Genomic DNA, 24,710 nt, shown 5'->3' with positions numbered 1-24,710 from the left:
ACTTCCAGGACAGAAGTGCTACTGTGCTCTTTGCACTGATCCTTTTCAACATTTTTGTAGTGATATTGTGGAAGGGATAACAGATAAAAGTTCCCTCTTTGCAGATAATATCAAAACCTGCAGTAGGGTAGACACTGCCAGAGAATGTGGTAAAGCAGTTAGCTTAGCAGGATTTTAAAAAGGGTTGGATAGCTTTTTAAAAGACTTTGGGAAAATCCACTGCTCATTTCGAGGATAAGCAGCATAAAATGTATTGTACTGTTTTGGGATCTCGCCAGGTACTTGCATCTTGGATTGGCCACTGTTGGAAACAGGATGCTGGGCTTGATGGACCTTCGGTCTGTCCCAGTATGGCAATGCTTATGTTCTTATGTTCTAAGGGGTTGTACAGATTAGTAGTTGGTGGATGGACACACTGAATAGGGTGTATGGTGTTTGTCATTTTTGTATATTTCTATGTGCCATATACCCCCAGATAACCTGTTTTTTTTTCTTTGCATCTAAGGAACCTCTGTACTTATTTCAGGCTCTCTCTCATCATTTCCCCTCTAGCCCATTCCATATAGCCACTGCTCTTTCTATGAAGAAATATTTTCTGATTTATTTCTGAATCTCTCTCTGAGTCTGACCATTCTCTAGAAAAGCTTTGGGGTGGACTTTCAGGCTAGGGTCAGAAGTTTGAGCTACAGTTTCAGGTCATCATTTATGGTTTAAGTTAGAGGTTAAAGTTTGGATCAGAGGTCTGAAATGGAGGGTTCAAGTTGACCTTTTGAGAATGGGTTGAAGATTCAGGTTTGGCTCTGAGGCTCAGGGAGTGTTCTCAGTTTACCTCTCCTGTTAATGTTTTGAATCAGAGTCTGGCTAGGCAGTCCAGTCTCCTGTGTTCCCTGCTATCTATCCACGGATTTCATCATTTTTCTGCACTTCTGGAGAGGCTAAGGCCATCAAGAGTCACTTACCAGTATCTGCACTTCATCAGACAGTTCTGTGATGTTGCCTTCAAACTGCCCTGTGGACACGTTTAGGGTCTGTACTGTCACCTTAAGGCCAGTTCTACCTGCAGCCACTGTATGTACAATCATGGCAAAGTTATTCTCTGCGAGAAGCTGTAAAGACACCTGTGGAGAAAGCATCAACACTTTATACTCCAGGACCTAGAAAGAGCCTATTTTAGAGATAAGCATAAGGTTTGGGGGAATATCCTACCTCTTTCTGCCTTGTCACCAGGTTTATGACATCTCGTTTGCTCATTGACCAATGAAACATCAACCTTGGTCTTGAATTACTGAAGGAAAATGGAGTCTGGGTGCTGGTTACCCCTACAACATAGACGGGCATCTACAAGGGAAGGTAATGGGGAGACGGGTGAGGGAACGACTGATCCCTGTCTACAGTATTTTGTGGTATCCTGTTGCTCCAGGGAGGCATGCATTATTTGCAAGATTACCTGTGTGTACTAGAGCCATTACTAACCTCGGTTCCTGTTATCAGACTTGTTGCTGGTGCATGAATCCTTACTGCCCTCAGCTGAACAACTTCAACTTCTACAAAATCCTAAAAAGGACAGTATGAATCACACAGATGAAATATGGCGATGGTGGGTGTCATAGACTCTCACAATTGAATGCATGTTGTCTTCAGAATTTACCAATACAAATATTAAGAGGGGAGTATGTCATATAACGTAACACCCCAAGCAAAAGAGGAACCTCAAAAGTAATTAAAACACAATGAGAAGAAGGGTGAGGAACAGACCATGACATGGTGGCAGTAACATTGCTGGGTACCTGTGAGAAGACAATAACTTTGCCCTTATCCTCATTTACGGCCTGGATGGTCCCATTCACCATGGCTGTGCCAATCTTCAGAGCTGTGACCTGCCCGAGACGATTCACCACAGCAACTGTCTTGTTACTGATGGAAAAGTGAATGATGGACTGAGGCTGAGGTCCACCTTCTGACATCACCTGCAAAACACAGAACCTTTATCCCACAACTCAGACCTCCTGTACACACAGCATTTACTGGTCAGCCTATCTCAGAACCTAGAGTTCATAAGAGCTGCAGCACTGCAAAACCCATCCCATAACCTAGAGCTTATAAGAACATAAGTGTTGCCATACTGGGACAGATCGAAGGTCAATCAAGCCCAATATCCTTTTTCCAACAGTGGCCAATCCAGGTTACAACTACCTGACAAGATCCCAGAACAGAAAAACAGATTGTATGCTGCATATCCTAGAAATAAGCTCTGGAGATTCCCAAGTCCATCTTAATAATGGCTTATGGACTTTTCTTAAACCATTTTTAAACCCTGCTAACCTAACTGTTTTTACCACATTCTCTGGCAACGAATTCCACAGTTTAATTACACATTTTCTCCAATTTGTTTTAAATTTACTACTTTGTAGCTTCATTGCGTGCCCCCAAGTCCCTAGTAATTTCGGAAAGAGTAAAACAAGCAATTCACATCTACCTGTTCCACTCCGCTCAGTATTTTATATACCTCTATCATATCTCTCCTCAGCCTTCTTTTTTCCGATATACTATATATTTCCAATACTGTTCTTGTTTGGTTTTTCCTTTGTTATATCTTTGAAACTTCAATAAAATCTCATGGGGGCGGGGGGGGGGGGGGGGGGGGGGGGGGGGGGGGAAAGCTACCAAAACAGCTAAAACCACCATAATGTTGCTTATCCCTGCATCAAACCCTGCTCCACCAAAGTATCCACCAATAGAATGGATACCACGGAGGGAGTAGAAACCATGAGAAGAGATCTTCAAGAATTAGAAGAATGGTCAAAGGTCTGGCAAATCTATCCACCATAAAACATTCACGTGCTAGAGATACAGGGACCAGGGACCATATGACAACAATTTGGAGAAAAGACCACAGCAAAAACCCTGAACACAGAGCTCCACAGCAGAAGGCCTTTATCCAGAGCTTCACTTCATGGGTCAGAAAAACTCCATATTGGGTGCAAAATACAGTATAACTCCTCCAACAAACTTTTAGAATAATAAATATTGAAAAGGAATATTTAACTTTCCAAAGAGAATCGCCCAAGGTTCATCCAAACTGAAAGATCCTCTGAACCAGGTTCAGCAGAACACTTTAGATACAGTCCAAGCTCAAAATCCACCCTCCGGTTCTTTTCTAGATAAATCTCATCCGCTAAAGATTTATTAATAATCCGAGTCACAAATGGAGAAAGTTCTTTTCTTAGTGACTTCAATAACTTTAGAGAACGTACATCTAAAGAATTAGAGGAAAGAATTTTTTCCACCGGAGATACCGTAACTAAAGAAAACTCATATCATCTATCTCGTGTATCCTTATTTCCTTTTATTCTAGGAAAAGCTTGTGAAAAACAAAAAGAAACTCTAACATCCTCCACTTTCTTAGAAAATGGTTCAGCAAATTCCTGACTAGTAATCGTAACATCCACCAATGCCCTTTTCTGATAAAACCCTGACAACCGTTTCACTATCAAAGAAAGATTTTTTTTTCACCGAAAAAGCCCTCTTTTGATACTCTTCCAGACAACTCTGGTACTCTGAGAAAAGTAATAAAGAAATTCCCTTTGCAGTACTATAAAACTCAATCGTTAATCCAGAGCTCCCTACTGCCTTCTGTCCTCCATGGTACATGTCAGGATAGATGGAGAAAGGTCCCTGAATTAATGACAAAAGGAAATAAATACCAGGGGAATGGAGTCTCAGGCTTGCGATGCAGTTTTTCCAGCCTCACCTGCATCATATTGTGGGGAATGAGAGTCATTTTCTGAGGAATCAGCCTGAATGGTGGAAATACCTGCAAGGGAAATTGCATAAAGTGAATTGGTCGAAGGAATTGTGCTGGATATCTTACCACCAGGAGCAACACCCAATATAAGGACATAAGAGCGTAAGTGTTGTTATACTGGGACAGACCGAAGGTCCATCAAGCCCAGCATTCTGTTTCCAACACTGGCTAATCCAGGTCACAAGTACCTGGCAAGATTCCAAAACAGTAAAATAGATCTTATGTTGCTTATCCTAGAAATAAGCAGTGGATTTTCCCCAAGTCATTTTAATAATGGCTTATGGACTTTTCTTTTAAGAAGCTATCCAAACCTTTATTAAATCCTGCTAAGCTAACTGCTTTTATCACATTCTCTGGCAACAAATTCCAGAGTTTACTTACACATTGAGTGAAGCAATATTTTCTCCAGTTTCTTTTACATTTTCCACTTAATAGCTTCATTGCATGCCCCCTAGTCCTAGTATTTTTGGAAAGAGTAAACAAGCAATTCACGTCTACCCGTTCCACACTACTCAGTATTTTATAGACCTCTCATATATCTCCCCTCAGCCGCCTTTTCTCCAAGCTGAAGAGCCCTAGCCGCTTTAGCCTTTCCTCATAGGGAAGTCATTCCATCCACTTTATTATTTTCGTCACCCTTCTCTGTACCTGTTCTAATTCCACTATATCTGTTTTGAGATGCGGTGACCAGAATTGCATAAAGTATTAGAGGTGTAATCACACCATGGAGCAATAGAAAGGCATGATAACATTCTAATTTTTATTTTCCATTCCTTTCCTAATAATTCCTAACATTATATTTGCTTTCTTAGCTATTGCTGCACATTGAGCAGAGAGTTTCAATGTATTATCAGCAATGACACCCAGATCCCTTTCTTGGTCCGTGACTCCTAACGTGGAACCTTGCATGACGTAGCTATAATTCGGGTTCTTTTTTCCCACATGCATCACTTTGCACTTGCTCACATTAAACATCATCTGCCATTTAGACGCCCAGTCTCCCAGTCTCGTAAGTTCCGCTTGTAATTTTTCACAATCCTCCCGCGATTTAACGACTTTGAATAACTTTGTGTCACTAGTTACTCCCATCTCTAGGTCATTTATAAATATGTTAAAAAGCAGCGGTCCCAGCACAGACCCCTGGGGAACCCCACTAACTACCCTTCTCCATTGGGAATACTGACCATTTAACCCCACTCTCTGTTTCCTATCCTTCAACCAGTTTTTAATCCACAGTAGGACCTCCTATCCCATGACTTTCTAATTTCCTCAGGAGTCTTTCATGAGTTACTTTGTCAAATGCCTTTTGAAAAATCCAGATACACAATATCTATTGGTTTACCTTTATGTGTGGCTGGGAAGTGGCTGGGAGTGGAGGAGTGGCCTAGTGGTTAGGGTGGTGGTGGACTTTGGTCCTGAGGAACTGAGTTCGATTCCCACTTCAGGCAGAGGCAGCGCCTTGTGACTCTGGGCAAGTCACTTAACCCTCCATTGCCCCAGGTACAAATAAGTACCTGTATATGTAAGCCACATTGAGCCTGCCATGAGTGGGAAAGCGCGGGGTACAATGTAACAAAAAAAAAAAAAAAGTTGCACTGCGCTGTACCAGGTTATCAGGGAAATGTGATTGTAACTGCAGCCAGGGAAGGAAGAGTGGCCACAGTGACTGTACAGGATGAGGGAGATCGGAGAGTGGCCACAGTGACTGTATGGGGTGGGGGTGAAGGAAATTGGGGAGTGGTCACAGTGGAGTCTATGGGATGGGAGTGGGGGTAGGGAGATCGGTGATTGTGATGGGACCAGGTGATTAACGACTAGTGCTGCTGTTACCTCCACTCGTCGCGGAACTGAATGGAGTTTTCTTCCTGTCTTATCTCGGGCTGTTACCACCAGAGTTGTCTGTCCCACAGACACTGCTCGAAGGAGGAACGCAGATGATTGTCTGTCCTGATCATCCACCGCCCTGGAAAAGAGATACTGAGAGCATGCAGGAAACACCACAAATTTGAATGGGGAAGGGGGGACGGGAAGAGACCCCAATCCAAACAGAGAGCTGGAGGACAGGAATCAGGACGATACATCAGTCCACAGCCAGAGCTGGAGAACAGATGGGGGGGGGGGGGGGGAATCTAAATCCAGGGACGGAGCAGAGGTGGTTCAAAATGGAAGAGGCAGGGGGTCACCACACAGTGTCATACCCAGGGCCGAGCAAGGAAGTAGAAGCCAGAGGAGAAGTTTGGAGGGTATCTAAGGGTCGGGGGGTCATTTCAAATGACTCACATATCTGCAGTGTTATGACTGTCAGTTTTCAAACAGAAAACATTTTTGTTGAGTCACACTTTGAAAATTACATTAGTGGTTGCACAATGTGCACAGCCCTGAAAACACCTCTTCAATCTGGCTACCTGTCCACACACTATGGAGCCTGGCACAGGAGGGAATTTCAGGTAAGCCACGTTACCTGGGTAAACAGGTTGAAAATGATCTCGCCACACCCGGCCACATTTGTGGAAGATCAGCTCTGGGTGAATATCTGATCAGAAAACGTGGCATTTATGGATCTTTCACTGTTCCAACAAATCAGACTCACACCAGTGTAACAATGGAGGAAGCAGCCTGAAGCTTCAAGTGCATGTTTCTGAAATATTTATTCAGGAAAGGACGTTTGTACACATCAAGAACTCTCAGGGTGACTAGCGCACTCTTGCCAATTTCAATCTGCAAAAGAAATGCAATTATTTGCTGGATTTCTGTAAAACAGCATGATGATACAGGCAGAAGATCTGTTCAGGCATCACTTGCTACAGAGGAGAAATCACACCAGTGGCGTAGCTATGGGTGGGTCTAGGTGGGCACAGGCCCACCCATTCTAGTGGCCCCAAAGCACCTCATTGGCAGTGTCTCACATCTCTCTCTCTGGCCCTCGTGGCAGCTGCCCGTCTCTCTCTATATTCCCCACCCGCCCCATCTACCTTTTGAGCTATCGCCGACACCAATCAACCTGTCCCAGCCCCGCAGGCTTTCCTCTACCATGTCCCGCCCTTAATTACAATTTCCTTTTTCTTCACTGGCAGGGACATGGTAGAGGGAAGCCTGCAGGGCTGACACAGGCTGCATACTGAAATCGCTACCGGCAATGGCTTGGAGGTAGACTGGGGAGGGAAAGAGGAGCAGATACCTGTGGGAGGGGGTGTACTGCTATGGATTTACAGCCTGTCTCACTGACACAGACTACTCAGTAATTACTGTGGAATCCTGTGCCGAAGGAATGGATCCTCAGGAGCTTAGTCAAGATCGAGAGGCGGGGCTGGTGGTTGGGAGGCGAGGATAGTGCTGGACAGACTTGTACGGTCTGTGCCAGGGCTGGTGGTTGGGAGGTGAGGATAGTGCTGGGCAGACTTATACGGTCTGTGCCAGAGCTGGTGGTTGGGAGGAGGGGCTGGTGGTTGGGAGGCAGGGATAGTGCTGGCCAGATTTATACGGTCTGTGCCCTGAAGAGCACAGGTACAAATCAAAGTAGGGTATACACAAAAAGCAGCAAATATGAGTTATCTTGTTGGGCAGACTGGATGGACCGTGCAGGTCTTTTTCTGCCATCATCTACTATGTTACTATGATTCTTTTGGATTCTTATTAGATAAATGAAACCTTTATTAGAGGTGCTAAATTCTACAATGATTAAGATATATATATATATATATATATATATATATACAGTGGGGGAAATAAGTATTTGATCCCTTGCTGATTTTGTAAGTTTGCCCACTGACAAAGACATGAGCAGCCCATAATTGAAGGGTAGGTTATTGGTAACAGTGAGAGATAGCACATCACAAATTAAATCCGGAAAATCACATTGTGGAAAGTATATGAATTTATTTGCATTCTGCAGAGGGAAATAAGTATTTAATCCCTCTGGCAAACAAGACCTAATACTTGGTGGCAAAACCCTTGTTGGCAAGCACAGCGGTCAGACGTCTTCTGTAGTTGATGATGAGGTTTGCACACATGTCAGGAGGAATTTTGGTCCACTCCTCTTTGCAGATCATCTCTAAATCATTAAGAGTTCTGGGCTGTCGCTTGGCAACTCGCAGCTTCAGCTCCCTCCATAAGTTTTCAATGGGATTAAGGTCTGGTGACTGGCTAGGCCACTCCATGACCCTAATGTGCTTCTTCCTGAGCCACTCCTTTGTTGCCTTGGCTGTATGTTTTGGGTCATTGTCGTGCTAGAAGACCCAGCCACGACCCATTTTTAAGGCCCTGGCGGAGGGAAGGAGGTTGTCACTCAGAATTGTACGGTACATGGCCCCATCCATTCTCCCATTGATGCGGTGAAGTAGTCCTGTGCCCTTAGCAGAGAAACACCCCCAAAACATAACATTTCCACCTCCATGCTTGACAGTGGGGATGGTGTTCTTTGGGTCATAGGCAGCATTTCTCTTCCTCCAAACACGGCGAGTTGAGTTCATGCCAAAGAGCTCAATTTTTGTCTCATCTGACCACAGCACCTTCTCCCAATCACTCTCGGCATCATCCAGGTGTTCACTGGCAAACTTCAGACGGGCCGTCACATGTGCCTTCCGGAGCAGGGGGACCTTGCGGGCACTGCAGGATTGTAATCCGTTATGTCGTAATGTGTTACCAATGGTTTTCGTGGTGACAGTGGTCCCAGCTGCCTTGAGATCATTGACAAGTTCCCCCCTTGTAGTTGTAGGCTGATTTCTAACCTTCCTCATGATCAAGGATACCCCACGAGGTGAGATTTTGCGTGGAGCCCCAGATCTTTGTCGATTGACAGTCATTTTGTACTTCTTCCATTTTCTTACTATGGCACCAACAGTTGTCTCCTTCTCGCCCAGCGTCTTACTGATGGTTTTGTAGCCCATTCCAGCCTTGTGCAGGTGTATGATCTTGTCCCTGACATCCTTAGACAGCTCCTTGCTCTTGGCCATTTTGTAGAGGTTAGAGTCTGACTGATTCACTGAGTCTGTGGACAGGTGTCTTTCATACAGGTGACCATTGCCGACAGCTGTCTGTCATGCAGGTAACGAGTTGATTTGGAGCATCTACCTGGTCTGTAGGGGCCAGATCTCTTACTGGTTGGTGGGGGATCAAATACTTATTTCCCTCTGCAGAATGCAAATAAATTCATATACTTTCCACAATGTGATTTTCCGGATTTAATTTGTGATGTGCTATCTCTCACTGTTACCAATAACCTACCCTTCAATTATGGGCTGCTCATGTCTTTGTCAGTGGGCAAACTTACAAAATCAGCAAGGGATCAAATACTTATTTCCCCCACTGTATATATATATATATATATATATATATATATATATATATATATATATATATAATGATATTAAGCTATATGCACACAATGATTAGCTATATAACTAAAAAGAAACAATACCTATCTATAAACAATCATTACATCACTGGTCTCTACATCTAAGCAATGCTAAGAGTTCTTAGACCAGGAAAAGAAGCAATAATACACTATACATACAATCATCACTGGTCCTTACATCATCCAGGCTCTTATCATCAGCTGGGGGGGCCCGTTACAGCGAAAGCCAGGAGCTTTTTAGACCAGGAACAGATCCTCTGTGCAGTACGTACGTTACTCACAGATGAGCTCCCGATTTCACTGAAAGAAACTCCCTTTTTTATTAGGCTCAGAACTCATGTTCAGAGCTAAAGAAAATTACAGAATGCTTTAGGTAAACAAGCTATACTGTGGGAACGTGGTCACATGTGTCCTAGTCTAGGTGGCCAAGCTGAACTTCCGAAAACAAGAACCATCCTCCACTTTGCATACCATACCAAATTAATTCTAAATAAGTACCTGTATATAAGTAAACCATTTTGAATGTAGTTGCAAAATACCATATCAAGTCCCATTTCCCTTTCCCTAATTCTTATCTTCCATCTTGTTTTTGTATTTACAAGGAAAGTTACTTTCGGTCAAAGACAGAAGATTTCAGAGTTCATTATCGATCAAAGCAGGGTTGAAAAGCAATCCTTTAAATCTTCCATTACAGGGGGAAGGGGAAAGAAAGAGAGGAACGGATGCCAGTCGGGGGTGGGGAGAGAGGAGCGGATGCTGAGCGGGGGGGGGGGGAGGAGAAGCATGACGATAGCAGGGGCAGAGGGAAAGTTTAACAAAAAAAACTGTATTTGTGGAAAGGGCCCACCCGAGTTAACTCGGGGCCCACCCGAAATAACAGGTCTGGCTACGCTCCTGAATCACACACTGTTAATTGTTCATAAATCATAGAAAGGATGAATATATACATCTAATCTAAGACTTCTATACCACCAAATTCCCAAAAGGGTCCAAGGAGGTTAACAATAAGAAACATTCAAAGTATGAACATCAAAAGCAATTACAGTCTAGAATCGAGTGTTATCTAACCAATTTCTATCATCAATCATCACTCAGTTTAGCAGATACATATTTCGCAAATAGATTACACCTCTCCAAAAAGACATATAGGAATAATCCAATCTTAACTCAATAGGGAAAGATCTCAAAAGATTAGCTGCCTGACACTAATAAGATCTTTCATGATTTTTCTTAGAGATAAGACGATGAACTGGAGGAAATAAGAGAGTATTGCTATTTTTAATATCCGAGTAAGCTGAGCAGAAGAGCAGTAAAGGAGATCATTTAAAAGTACAGATGATAGGGGGTCACATGATGCTGTGAGCTGCTCTGGGAACCCTTCCCTTCATCAATTTACTTCACTCTAAAAACGGCAATTTAGGAAAATGTTGATTCTCCTACATGATTGGAGTATATGGACAAATTTTTGATTAGAACGGAACAACAAATGTCTGCTAAACCACCAAGACGTGGCCAGGATCGAACGTGCCTGGGAGAAGACAAACTGGCAGCTTCCCCTCCGCCTGTACAGCCTCCCTCAGATTTCATTCCCGAGCTTACAGAAGCAGTGGTGAGGGCACTGGATTCCAGATTTGCACAACTTTCAGAGCAAATAGTAGGGATGGTCCAGGCTACATCGGAGCTGACCCGCAGGATGGGAGAACTTGAATGTCGAGTCTCCAACATGGAGGACACGTTACAGGCCCATAACTAAAGCACAGAGCGCTTGGAGGCCTTGACCCACACCCAACAATTGAAGATTGAACACCTGGAAAATAGACCGAGGCGGGAGAACCTGCGTTTCATAGGGTTTCCAGAGTCAATCCAAGAATCTGCATTATTATCATGGTTAGAAACCTGACTGCTAGAGAAATTTCCATCTGCGGGGGAACAGGGAATAATCCACTTGGACAGAGTGCACCGCTTGGGACCGGTTCACACGGCTGAGGAGAGACCAAGAGTAGTGATAGCAAAATTCCATCGCTATTCCCAAAAGGCCCAGATCCTGCGCCAATATAAAAGCAAATCGGAGGAGATACAATTTGAGGGCCACCCAATCCGGATATTTGAAGACTATTTGGCAGCTCTTTCAATTAAAAGATGAGCTTTTTCTACAGTTTGCTCTCAATTGGTAACTAAACATATGCAGTTTGCCCTACAAAATCGACACAACAATCATTGGCATTCTTTTAATACTCCCGATGAGGCCCGGTCCTGGATGAAATCTTTGGAGGGACCAGGAGAGCCAACATGATCACTGCTGACTTATGAAGTATTTGAGGCCGCTACTACCTTATTTGGAAGACAGTTAAGCTCATGATTCTGGTTATTATATGATTTAAGAGTGAAATGTTTAACCTTGTTCTTTAAAGTGAAGGGAGGGGGTTCCCCCATTATGACCTGCGGTCCATTTCCTTGTTGGGATTGTGACACTGTTTTTGTTCAAAGGGGTGGAGTTGGGGGTGAGAGGGGAGGTTGGGAGGGAAGGGGAGGGAACGTGAGGGGTGGGTTTTGGGAGGATTAGGTTGGTATGGAGTGAGTGAGAGTATGATTGTGCAAATTCAAGTCTGTAGTAAGTTGGGGAGCATGGTCTGGTGGTTCCTCGCTTTGACAGGTATGGGCATATCCCTGGAGGGAGGCTGGGCTTCCGGGGATTCTTTTGATTTGGTTGGGACAGCTTTGTGGTTTTCTTACCCAGAGAAATGATTGGCAATTCCAAACTTCATATAAAATATCTTGGAATGTCTCTGGAATTACATCTCCTGTAAAGCGTTACAAGATATTATCTCAACTTAAACACCATGGTGCTGCCATTGCTTGTCTTCAGGAATCGACGGAGTGCAGTGGCCATTTTACTGAAGAAGGGCTTACCATGTCAGTCAAGATTAGTGCATAAAGATTCAGAGGGACGAGTAGTGTTGATTCAACAATCATCAAGGGCAAACGTTTTATCTGTGTGTGGCCTATGGGCTTGTACTTACTGTCCTAGTTTTTTTTCAGTCGCTCTCAGCATTGGGACTAGAGTATGCAAATGCCCCTTGGGTGTGGGCGGGTGATTTTAATCAGGTGTTGGACCCTACCCTAGCTAGATTGTCTCCCCAGGCTTTCCCGGCTGTGGGAGGGGGGAAGGGGCTTCCAGCACTGTGCAAAACCCTACAATTGGTGGACCCTTGGCATCTGCTACACCCCACTGCATGAGATTACACTCATCAATCAAAAGCCCACCAATCTTGGTCGCGTATAGACTACATTCTTCTTTCTCAGGCATGCTTCTTCAGAATTAGCAGAGCTTTCATAGAGCCAGTGGAGATATCCGATCATTCTTTGATTTGGGTAGATTTGGAACTAGACCCCGGGAGGCCAACTTCTCGATTTTGGCGATTGCCTTCTTATCTATACCAGGATAGGGTTTTTTTTGGAACATATCACAGAGCGGTGGAAATTTCATGAAGATACAAATGCAGAGTCTTGTGAGTCCCCAATAATATTTTGGGAAGCCTCTAAAGCAGTAATTTGGGGAAAAATAATAGCTTTTGTTTGTGCCCCAGCTAAACGTCTGGCGGCGGGCATACTACGCATGGAAATGGCCTATCGGGCAGCTAAGAACGCCTATATCTCTAATCCTACTCAGGGCAATAAAGAGAGCATGTCATCAGCATTAGTGGCTTTAAACTCTCTTATACACGAGCAGACCAAAAAACATTTTATTGTCCGGCGTCTTCAATTTCAACACTTTGGCAACAAATCAGGGAAGTTATTTATTTATTTATTTATTTTTATTTTATTGTTTTTTATACCCCGCACTTTCCCACTCATGGCAGGCTCAATGCGGCTTAGGTACTTATTTGTACCTGGGGCAATGGAGGGTTAAGTGACTTGCCCAGAGTCACAAGGAGCTGCCTGTGCCTGAAGTGGGAATCAAACTCAGTTCCTCAGGACCAGAGTCCACCAGGTGGCCAGGGAGACCACCAGGTAGGCTTTGTTCGGGGTTGCCATGCCATTCTAAATGTTCGGAAAGTTCTTCTTTCCATCGCCCATAGTCAATCTTCTAATGAATCTTTATTATTAGTCAGCCTAGACGCGGAAAAGGCGTTCGACAAAGTTCATTGGGATTATTTATTCCAAGTTCTTAAATATGTCGGATTGGGGAGATGGTTTATTGAGGTGGTAGAAGCGCTGTACTGAGACCCCTCTGCCCGTCTGCTGGTAAATGGGAGTGGAGTGGAGGAGTAGCCTAGTGGTTAGTGCAGTGGACTTTGATCCTGGGGAACTGAGTTCGATTCCCACTGCAGCTCCTTGTGACTCTGGACAAGTCACGTAACCCTCCATTGCCCCAGATACAAAATAAGTACCTGAATATATGTAAACTGCTTTGAATGTAGTTGCAAAATACCACAGAAAGGCAGTATATCAAGTCCCATTTCCCTTTCCCCATTAAATCTCCTCCTTTTGAAGTTAGATGGGCACTCGACAGGGATGCCCCCCTTTCGCCACCTTATTTTTACTATATTTAGAACCGTTATTGAGAACAATTTTGGCAGACCCAGATATTGTTGGTGTAACACTGCCAGCCCAACCAGTAAAAGTCTTGGCCTTTGCTGATGAGATGTTCCTCACTCTCACCCAGTGAGCGTGAAGCAAGACCCACTGTGATATTCGCTGCTGCATTACAAAGCTTGGACATTGTAAGAGCTTATCTAGAGGGTAATGGTTGCCAGAGTTATGAACCATTTCTACAATACAAATAGACAAAACACTGTACAGAAAACAATTACAGATTTTTTATACCTTTTAAATAACACTTAAATAACATTTTTCACAACCCAATAACTACGTTTACTAAGAAATTCCTGAAACCAGGAAAAATCCGCTCTAGAGATTCCAGCCTCTTGGAGAATCTCAAGTAAAATGGAGTGGTCAACAGTTTCAAAAGCACCCGAGATATCAAACTGAAGTAATAAAGATTGAATACCATGGCTTAAGGAATTTCTGATCTTAGTCAGTAGTATGTGCAATAAAGATTCAGTACTGTGATTACTTCAAAACCCAAATTGCGATTAGTGGAGTAATGAAAATTGCATAGGTGACTCGTCAATCTCCTCCCTACAATGGCCTCTAACAGTTTAGAAAACAAAGGAAAACCAGCTATTGGCCGAAAACTAGCTGGATTAGATAAATCTAACATTCTTGGCTTTAGGAATCAGAGGTAGCATTATCTGACCTAGCTCAGCTGGAAAAGACCCATTTGCAGAGTAAGACTGACTAATGTGCTAATCCATAGTATAATTTGATGAGGAACAAATGTGAAGGACGACAGTCTAACAAACAATGACATTAAGAAACAAACTCAACAACTGACCAGAATCTATCTATAGGAACATCTGTATTCACAGTTAATGAAATTATACATCTGAGTGCTACAAATTCTTCATTCACTCAATGGCACATGAAGTAGAAAATTCTTTATTTATAATTCACTTGTATAAAAATATTCATTTCTAGAAAATATCAGGGCCCACGTCATGTGTAGTTTCTGTCAGCGAAACCCTCACTGGTGAGATACGAGACCATTTGATTTGTATTCACGGTTAATGACAGAAAACATTGCATCTGAAATAGATCTGGCTGATGCATATTCTCCAGTTCTGATCTTATCTTACTAACCTTAGAAAACAAGAAATCAGCCAAAGATTGTGCATTTGGTCACGACTGCAGTACATGATAGCTTGATCTCAGCATTGAAGTCAAGCTATTTATTATTCTAAAAAGCGTTTTAGGAACTAAATGAGAAGTATCTATAATATTGGCATGATAAGTTCATTTTGCAGTATTCACACTTCTTTTATAGTGAGTCCTCTGTACTTTCCAATTCAATATAACATTTTCCTGATTTGATTTCCACCATTTCCTCTCTAAAAGACAGCACTCCCGTTTTTGCATTATTAACTTCTGATCATACCAAGGGGCTACACTTCTGGGAACTATGGCTTTCTTTGAAGGGGTACTTGGGGGTACTGAGTACCGGCACCTTTTCCAGTGTCTGTTAAAATTGATCCATGGACCCCAAGTTTTAATGAAAGAGCTCAGGCTCTACACACCAATTCTGCCTTGTCATAGATTCTGTGACTGGTTGCAGGGGGCCTGGCTATTGTGGGGTGGGTCCCTCAGTGATCACCCCACCCCTGAAGGGTGGTCTGGCATTTGAGTACCAGCACCTTTTCCATTGTCTGCTAAAATTGACCCATGGACCTCTAATGAAAGAGCTCAGGCTCTACACACCAATTCTGCCTTGTCATAGATTCTGTGACTGGTTGCAGGGGACCTGGGTCCCTCAGTGATCACCCCACCCCTGAAGGGTGATCTGGCATTTGAGTACCAGCACCTTTTCCATTGTCTGCTAAAATTGACCCATGGACCTCTAATGAAAGAGCTCAGGCTCTACACACCAATTCTGCCTTGTCATAGATTCTGTGGCTGGTTGCAGGGGGCCTGGCTACTGTGGGGTGGGTCCCTCAGTGATCACCCCACCCCTGAAGGGTGGTCTGGCATTTGAGTACCAGCACCTTTTCAATTGTCTGCTAAAATTGACCCATGGACCTCTAATGAAAGAGCTCAGGCTCTACACACCAATTCTGCCTTGTCATAGATTCTGTGACTGGTTGCAGGGGCCCTGGTTTTTGTGGGGTGGGTCTCTCAGTGATCAACACACTCCTAGCATTTGAGTACTAGCACCTTTTTTGCTAGAAAAAACACACTGAGTAATACAATCCAGAGCTTCATAAATGAATCATTCCATATAGATAGCAATTGAGAGGGATTTTCAATATCATTCTTGACAGAATCAATACCTAGTTGCCAAAATCTGTCTCGATCTTACCTCTTGTTAACAGAACCTCACACTTAGAATTATAGATTTCTTTAGACATTGATATGCTTAAAGTAAACATTGACAAGACATAATCTGACCATAAAACTGCCAATTAACATCAGAAATTAGAATAGATGGATAAGAGGGAATCAAATCCAACGAGTGGACCATAATTCATGTTTGATCTGGCTCAAAATTAGCTAAGTGTAAAGTAGATTAAAAAAAGATCTAAATTACTGCACATTAGTGTGCAAATCACTCAAGATGTAACTTTAAGTCACCTATTAAAACAAGTCTAGCATATAAGAAGCACAGTGTGAAATCAAGTCACAAAAGATCTGATGAATTCTCGACCATGAGCATGGATGACGATAGATAACAAGAAGCCCTATCAAATTAGATGCCTTCACAGTATCTTCAGTTAACTGAAACAAAGCTAGCTCTAAACCTTCTACAAACTTAAATTCAACAAGTTTTAGGTTAAAAAAAAAAAGATTTAAGGATAACAGCTATTTCTTTAGCTTTCCTATTAGCTTGACAAGAGTGAAGAAAACTCTATCCTGGAGGACAAATCTGTGATATAATAGGACTTTCCAATTCATTCAAACAAAACCTGGATTATCATCTATGATTAAATAATGAAATAACAAAAACTTGTTACTTAAAGAACGAGCATTAAAACATAACTTTAACATCATTCTCATCCTGTTGCAAGAATTGTTCTAGCCTCACCTTGTCAACTACATCCAAGTCCAGGTCAGATATATCGGAGACACGCAATGATGCCAACGCTGGCCCTTGAAAGGCCAAACACAAGTCATAGACAGCCATAGTGAGAGTGCCAGGATGAATGGGCGTGACCTGTAGAGAAGAAGACAATCCGACATCTCCGATTAGATTCCTAGACCAACAGCATCTTCACTGACCCTCAACGGGACAACAGCAACCTAGAGCTCTCAGTTGCCCCCACCACTCCAAATCATCTTCTGCCCCAGCTCACCTGAACCCAGCTGTCAGTTTCCTTGTAAGAAATGTTCACAATTTCACTGTCACTAACATTCACCAGGAAGTAGCCAGAACCCTCCACCAGCAAAAGATCTCCTAGGATTTAAAAAAAAAAAAAAAAAGGAGAGTTTTATAATTTAGACACTGGCTCTCCGTCCTCTCTGGTTGCAGACTCCAGGTGTGCTCCCCCTTCACCTTCCCCCACCAGTTATGGGATTTGGGCATGGCCCTATCCCATGTCATGTGACCCAGAAATACCTTCTACTCCTATCACAGCATCAGTCATATGATCCAGGCACACCGTCAGACAGTGTCATGCTCACTTTTCCTCACCAGTTCCAAGATCTAAGGTCTGCTCTCCACATACCAGTAATGGGATCCGGCACAGCCTTCCACTGATTGTATGAACCAGATACAGCCTGTCTCTCACCTGCCCTCACTAGGCCCATTCAAAACATTTCAGAATTTTTATAGCAGTTTTTAGTTTCCTTCTGGTCTTAAATTAGTCCTAAAAAGTAAAAGTTATGGTCAGAGAGGCTGGTTTTCTATGCCCTCTGGGAAGGTCCATCTCCCTTTCCTTCCCCTAAACCTGGAAGATCTGCCTTCCTCTGTCCTCCAGGCTGAATGAATCCATCTCCCTCTGCATTTCTGAGGATCCATCTTTCTTTGCCGCCCAGGATTCCAAATATTCTGTCGTCCTCTGGAATTTGGAAGTCTCCATCACTCTTACCTTGGTATCAGGATGGTTGTACATCGTAGCATTGTTGGGTACCACTGTGACGTCATCCACCAGCACAAGTTCCACAGCTGCAGAGGCCAGTGGGGGGAAAGGAGCCTGAACAGTGAAAGTACAAAGAGAAGAAACAGTCGTACACAGAGATGCCAACAGAATTAATTCATTTATAGTACCAAAAACTATTTTCTTTTTTCCCCCAAATCCTTTTATTGATTTTTCAAGGTAATAAAAGTGGTATTACATAAAGTAAACTATAATTTGTTAACAATGACAGTACCAAATGTATTACACAAGAGGCAAATGTGATGGTAAAGATGTGGTTTATACCAGAAAGCTGAGTCAATGAGACATTGCTGCAACATAATCCTCGAATAGCACCCAAGTCCTTTTGAAGCAGGAGAGGTGGTGGGATTTGAAGGCAGCATTTTCTTCATATTTTTCAATGCCAGAAAGTTGGCTCCACCATTCGTGAACACTAAGTTGGGAGTCATTTTTCCCAACATAGGACTATGAGTGGCAAGAGCCATCGTGATATTAAAGAGCTTAGGGTGTTGGTTCTCAATAAGAAGATTAGGAGTTGAGGAAAAGAGGATTATCACATCATATGAAGGATCCTCAAGGGAGGTAACAGAGAGAATTGAAGCTATCCTCTTCCACATTTGAGTCCAATAATTATGAACATGAGTGCATTCCAATAATAGATGCAACAAGTTTCCATCCATGCAGAACATGACCTACATGGAGAGGGAAGTGCAGATCTAGTTACTTTTTGCTAATTTGGATGGTGTTCAATAAGCCTTGTGGAGAACAAAAAAAGGAGGATTGAGTTATACCAGCAGATAGAGTAGGTTGCTTGGTCTTAGACCAAAAGGTCAACCGGTTTATGTCTCCAGATTGGTAATTCAAGTCAGTTTCCCAACTCTGTTGTAGTTTAGTAGAGGGGTTTGTAGAGTCTCGAGGCTTTCTTGTTGCCAAGTAAAATAGTGCAGCATGTTGATGAAAAATTAGATGATGTAGTCTGGTTGTGGATTTGAGATAGAAAGTCATGGATGTTTGATGACAATGTTAACCAAGATTTAGCCTCAGATACAGGTAAATTATTCATGAGACACAAAGACAGAAAAACTTAAAGTGTCACACTAAGTGGAGGAGTGGAAGAGTGGTTAGGGTGGTGGACTTTGGTCCTGGGGAACTGAGGAACTGAGTTCGATTCCCGGCACAGGCAGCTTCTTGTGACTCTGGGCAAGTCACTTAACCTTCCATTGCCCATTGAGCCTGCCATGAGTGGGAAAGCGCGGGGTACAAATGAAATAAAAATAAATAAGTAATCTGAGACACTGACCAAATAACTTTTCCCATAATCCTTGCCAGAGTGGCAAGTTTAAGACAGTTGCCCATTTTAACTGTGGAGTTAAACCAAAGACTAGTTTCTGAAGGGGAGATGCTATTAATTTTAATTTTTAAAAAAGCATCTCCCCTTTTAAAGAGTTAATTGTAGCTGCAGCAGTTTTAATAAAGTATAAACAAGGAGACTAACAGAAATGATCTATTGAAGGAAATAAGTGGAGAGGGATTGGAGAGACTAGGCTAGTTTTGAAAGTGAGCCATCTGGGGAGCTTAAGAGGGCTGCCATTATGAAACCAATAGATGGCCTGGGACATTCTTAAAGGCAAGAAGATGTGCTTTAAAGTCTGGGAAGTTGGTGCCATCATTAGTTTTGGGAATTTTAAGCTTCTGAAGGGCAATTCTAGGGGGGTTATTTTGCCACAAGCATTTAGAAATTGTGCTTTCTATCTTCATGTATAGTGAGGAGGGAAAAGGGACCATATGGAGGATGAAATACATTTTGGGTGTGAGGATCATTTTAATTGCCACAGCTCTTTCTTACCCACCAGGAGAGGTAAAGTGGAAACCATTTATCAAGGGTTGGGTTGACTATAGAGAGAAGGGAATTGGAATTTAGTTGCAAGGAATGATCCACATTTTTTCTCCGTACCAGATTCCTAAGTATTTAATGCTATTGGGCTCCCATTTAAAAGGAAATGGAGACAGACGGTGTTTCTGGACCAGAGGGGATAATAGTGACACAGCTTATTTGTTCTAGTACATAAGTACATAAGTAGTGCCATACTGGGAAAGACCAAAGGTCCATCTAGCCCAGCATCCCGTCACCGACAGTGGCCAATCCAGGTCAAGGGCACCTGGCACGCTCCCCAAACGTAAAAACATTCCAGACAAGTTATACCTAAAAATGCGGAATTTTTCCAAGTCCATTTAATAGCGGTCTATGGACTTGTCCTTTAGGAATCTATCTAACCCCTTTTTAAACTCCGTCAAGCTAACCGCCCGTACCACGTTCTCCGGCAACGAATTCCAGAGTCTAATTACACGTTGGGTGAAGAAAAATTTTCTCCGATTCGTTTTAAATTTACCTCACTGTAGCTTCAACTCATGCCCTCTAGTCCTAGTATTTTTGGATAGCGTGAACAGTCGCTTCACATCCACCCGATCCATTCCACTCATTATTTTATACACTTCTATCATATCTCCCCTCAGCCGTCTCTTCTCCAAGCTGAAAAGCCCTAGCCTTCTCAGCCTCTCTTCATAGGAAAGTCGTCCCATCCCCACTATCATTTTCGTCGCCCTTCGCTGTACCTTTTCCAATTCTACTATATCTTTTTTGAGATACGGAGACCAGTACTGAACACAATACTCCAGGTGCGGTCGCACCATGGAGCGATACAACGGCATTATAACATCCGCACACCTGGACTCCATACCCTTCCTAATAACACCCAACATTCTATTCGCTTTCCTAGCCGCAGCAGCACACTGAGCAGAAGGTTTCAGCGTATCATCGACGACGACACCCAGATCCCTTTCTTGATCCGTAACTCCTAACGCGGAACCTTGCAAGACGTAGCTATAATTCGGGTTCCTCTTACCCACATGCATCACTTTGCACTTGTCAACATTGAACTTCATCTGCCACTTGCACGCCCATTCTCCCAGTCTCGCAAGGTCCTCCTGTAATCGTTCACATTCCTCCTGCGACTTGACGACCCTGAATAATTTTGTGTCATCGGCGAATTTAATTACCTCACTAGTTATTCCCATCTCTAGGTCATTTATAAATACATTAAAAAGCAACGGACCCAGCACAGACCCCTGCGGGACCCCACTAACTACCCTCCTCCACTGAGAATACTGGCCACGCAATCCTACTCTCTGCTTCCTATCTTTCAACCAGTTCTTAATCCATAATAATACCCTACCTCCGATTCCATGGCTCTGCAATTTCTTCAGGAGTCTTTCGTGCGGCACTTTGTCAAACGCCTTCTGAAAATCCAGATATACAATATCAACCGGCTCCCCATTGTCCACATGTTTGCTTACCCCCTCAAAAAAATGCATTAGATTGGTGAGGCAAGACTTCCCTTCACTAAATCCGTGCTGACTTTGTCTCATCAGTCCATGTTTTTGTATATGCTCTGCAATTTTATTCTTAATAATAGCCTCCACCATCTTGCCCGGCACCGACGTCAGACTCACCGGTCTATAATTTCCCGGATCTCCTCTGGAACCCTTCTTAAAAATCAGAGTAACATTGGCTACCCTCCAGTCTTCCGGTACTACACTCGATTTTAGGGGCAGATTGCATATTTCTAACAGTAGCTCCGCAAGTTCATTTTTTAGTTCTATTAATACTCTGGGATGAATACCATCAGGTCCCGGTGATTTACTACTCTTCAGCTTGCTGAACTGACCCATTACATCCTCCAAGGTTACAGAGAATTTGTTTAGTTTCTCCGACTCCCCCGCTTCAAATATTCTTTCCGGCACCGGTGTCCCCCCCAAATCCTCCTCGGTGAAGACCGAAGCAAAGAATTCATTTAATTTCTCCGCTACGGCTTTGTCCTCCTTGATCGCCCCTTTAACACCATTTTCGTCCAGCGGCCCAACCGACTCTTTGGCCGGTTTCCTGCTTTTAATGTATCTAAAAAAATTTTTACTATGTATTTTTGCTTCCAATGCTAATTTCTTCTCAAAGTCCTTTTTTGCCCTCCTTATCTCCGCTTTGCATTTGGCTTGGCATTCCTTATGATCTATCCTGTTACTTTCAGTTGGTTCTCTTCTCCACTTTCTGAAGGATTGTTTTTTGGCTCTAATGATTTCCTTTATCTTACTGTTTAGCCACGCTGGCTGACGTTTAGTCTTTTTTCCCTTTTTTCTAATACGTGGAATATATTGTCCTGAACCTCCAGGATGGTGTTTTTAAACAGCATCCACGCCTGATGCAAGTTTTTTACTCTGCGAGCTGCTCCTTTCAGTCTTTTTTTCACCATTTTTCTCATTTTGTCGTAATCACCTTTTCTATAGTTAAACGCTAGCGTACTTGATTTCCTAGTTTCACTTCCTTCAATGCCAATATCAAAACCGATCATATTATGATCACTGTTATCAAGCGGCCCTCGTATCGTTACCCCCTGCACTAGATCATGAGCACCACTAAGGACTAAGTCTAGTATTTTTCCTTCTCTTGTCGGCTCCTGAACTAGCTGTTCCATGAAGCTGTCCTTGATTTCATCAAGAAATCTTATGTCCCTTGCGTGTACAGATGTTACATTAACCCAGTCTATATGCGGGTAATTGAAATCCCCCGTTCTAGTTGATTTCGTAACCTGATAATGCTGAGAATGAGTCTACGTTTGTGAAAAGGGAGAGGAAGCATTCCTTAGTGGTATAAAGGAGGATGTTATCGACATATATAGATAATTTAAATTCTGGCCCAATATGGGCTCCTATGACTTTAGGATTATTCCTTATAGCCCTTGCCGGAGGTTCCAAAGCGAGGCTGAATAGGAGTGGAAGGAGTGGACAACCTTACTTAGTGCCTCTTTTCAGGGGAAAGGGATGGGATAAGGTGTCATTGACGAGATGAAGGTCAAAGGGTTATCGAATAGGAGACGGACCGTGTTTATGAAATTATCACCTAAGCCAAACCATCTCAGAGAGTAGAATTAGATATTTCCATTCTATCCTGTCAAATGCCTTTTCCATGTCTAGGGAGACTGTAACTAAAGAGTCATTAAGGTGTTGGGCATTTGATGGCATATTCCAGAAGAGTCTGGAGTTTTCATTTGGGAGACAGTGGGGAGTGAAACCATTTTGATCTCTGTGGATGAGGAAATGGAGAATAGTTTGGAGTCTTGAGAGAGAGAAAGAGAGATAGAGATAGATTATAAAGTTGGAAGAATTTGGGAACAAGAAATTTGGAGAAAGCTAAATAGAATTCTGTATTGAAGCCATCGGTACCTGGTGATTTGTTCTTGGGAAAAGCTTTCATTGCAGTAAGGATTTTCTCTTCAGTAAGATTCTTATCTGGAGAATGTAAGAGGTTGTGGGGAATTGTGGGTGGAGTCAGAGATTTAGTAAAATCCTGAAAGGAAGAGGGAGAGAAATCGATGTCTAAACTATTGAATTTTTTTATAGAAGTTTTGAAATTGTTGAGCTATAGCTGAGTCAGTAATGGTCAAGGTGTCTGATGCATCTATTATCTGGGAAATTCAGGATCTATTATGTTTGGTTTTCAGATATTGACCACGTAGCTGGATTTGTTTTCAGGGTAGTATAATGATTTTTGAGAATGAATACAAGATAAAGCCTCCTGCAAGAGTAAACTGTTGTATTTAGCTTTTTTGTAGCTGTGAATAAGTTAAGGAGATCTTATCTGAAATATATTGATTTTCCAGAACTTCAATAAAGTGATTTTTTTTTTTCCTTTCCTTATTTTTACCAGCAGAAAAGTTTATTATGGCTCCTCTGGCTGTAGCCTTAAATGGATCCCTCCAACTATTTAATTTAAAATCAGGACATGAGTTGTTGTCAAAGTAATCGGTTATAAAGAAAGATCTTGCAGAAGAGAAATTTGGAATCTCCATGGAGGGCTGGTGCCATGAGTACGAGGGAAGTCGAAGCATGTCACACTAAGCAATTTATTAGCGTGATCAACTCAGTTTACAGACACACATGTACACAAACGCATTCTCTCCCCAACACTCACACAACCTTTCTCATACAGTTTCTCAAGTGTCTTGCACACACACACACTCTCTCACCTACACATGCACAGTCATCCTTACTAAAGACTTAAAGAAAAATTGCACGTGGAGTCCAAAAAGGTGCAGGAAAATGATCTCAGCTAGGTTAGGAGTGGATAAGTAAGTCCTGCCAGTGTACATGCAGTCCATGTATGTGACTATCTGGTTAGTTACTTCTTCCATTAAAGGCCTGGTTAAAGCAAGGCTGGCTCATCTCGCCTAGGGTGCCAAAATCCTGGTCTAACATCTCTCCCACCCTCTTCCGTCCCTCTGCCTGCTGTTCAGTATCCACAGGATAGGAGAGGAGAGGTGCTGAACTGGGAATTTGATGCTCTTTATCATCAGTGAAGGGTGGGGGGGGGTGAAGGTGGACTTCAGAGGAGAAGGGAAGAGAGAGGAAGGAAAGACACTGGAAAGTGGGGTGGGACACCGATACAAAAGTTGGCTCAGGGTGCTACAGTCCTTTGAGCTGGTCCTGTGTTGAGGAGCCAAGCTTTCACCTGCTTCCTGAAGTAGAAATAGTCTTGCATTGAGCAAAGCCTTTCTGGGAGTGTGTCCCAGAGTGTGGGGGTGTGATTTTCTTTTGGAGAGTGTGTGGTTAGGGACACTCCTTGAGAGGATCTTAGTAACCTTGGAAGTGTGTACTCTGGCCTATTACATTTAAGGGCCTTCAGATTCAGAAAATTTTAAATTTAGCCCCTTATTTAGCAGCCTGGAATATTTAAAAAACAAATATTTACCCAGGTAATTGCCAAATTATACAGTGGTGAAAACCAGGCAATATACATATAACACCATACGGA

At 42.8% G+C, this 24,710-nt stretch overlaps 1 protein-coding gene across 1 annotated transcript in view; it reads right to left on the bottom strand.

The window, feature by feature from the left end:
• The window catches only part of NUP210L (nucleoporin 210 like), an 85,571-nt gene that overhangs the window by 18,760 nt on the left and 42,101 nt on the right, over positions 1–24,710 (bottom strand). Inside the window, 11 exon segments of the mRNA XM_030187743.1 lie at positions 960–1,118; positions 1,207–1,338; positions 1,474–1,554; positions 1,788–1,967; positions 3,752–3,814; positions 5,636–5,768; positions 6,396–6,523; positions 16,798–16,926; positions 17,066–17,163; positions 17,673–17,676; positions 17,801–17,905. Coding sequence (XP_030043603.1) covers positions 960–1,118; positions 1,207–1,338; positions 1,474–1,554; positions 1,788–1,967; positions 3,752–3,814; positions 5,636–5,768; positions 6,396–6,523; positions 16,798–16,926; positions 17,066–17,163; positions 17,673–17,676; positions 17,801–17,905 — 1,212 coding nt within the window.

The sequence above is a fragment of the Microcaecilia unicolor genome, chromosome 14 (assembly GCF_901765095.1).
Source record: "Microcaecilia unicolor chromosome 14, aMicUni1.1, whole genome shotgun sequence".
NCBI classification, from domain to species: Eukaryota; Metazoa; Chordata; class Amphibia; order Gymnophiona; family Siphonopidae; genus Microcaecilia; species Microcaecilia unicolor.
This window is presented reverse-complemented; position numbering and strand designations above follow the sequence as displayed.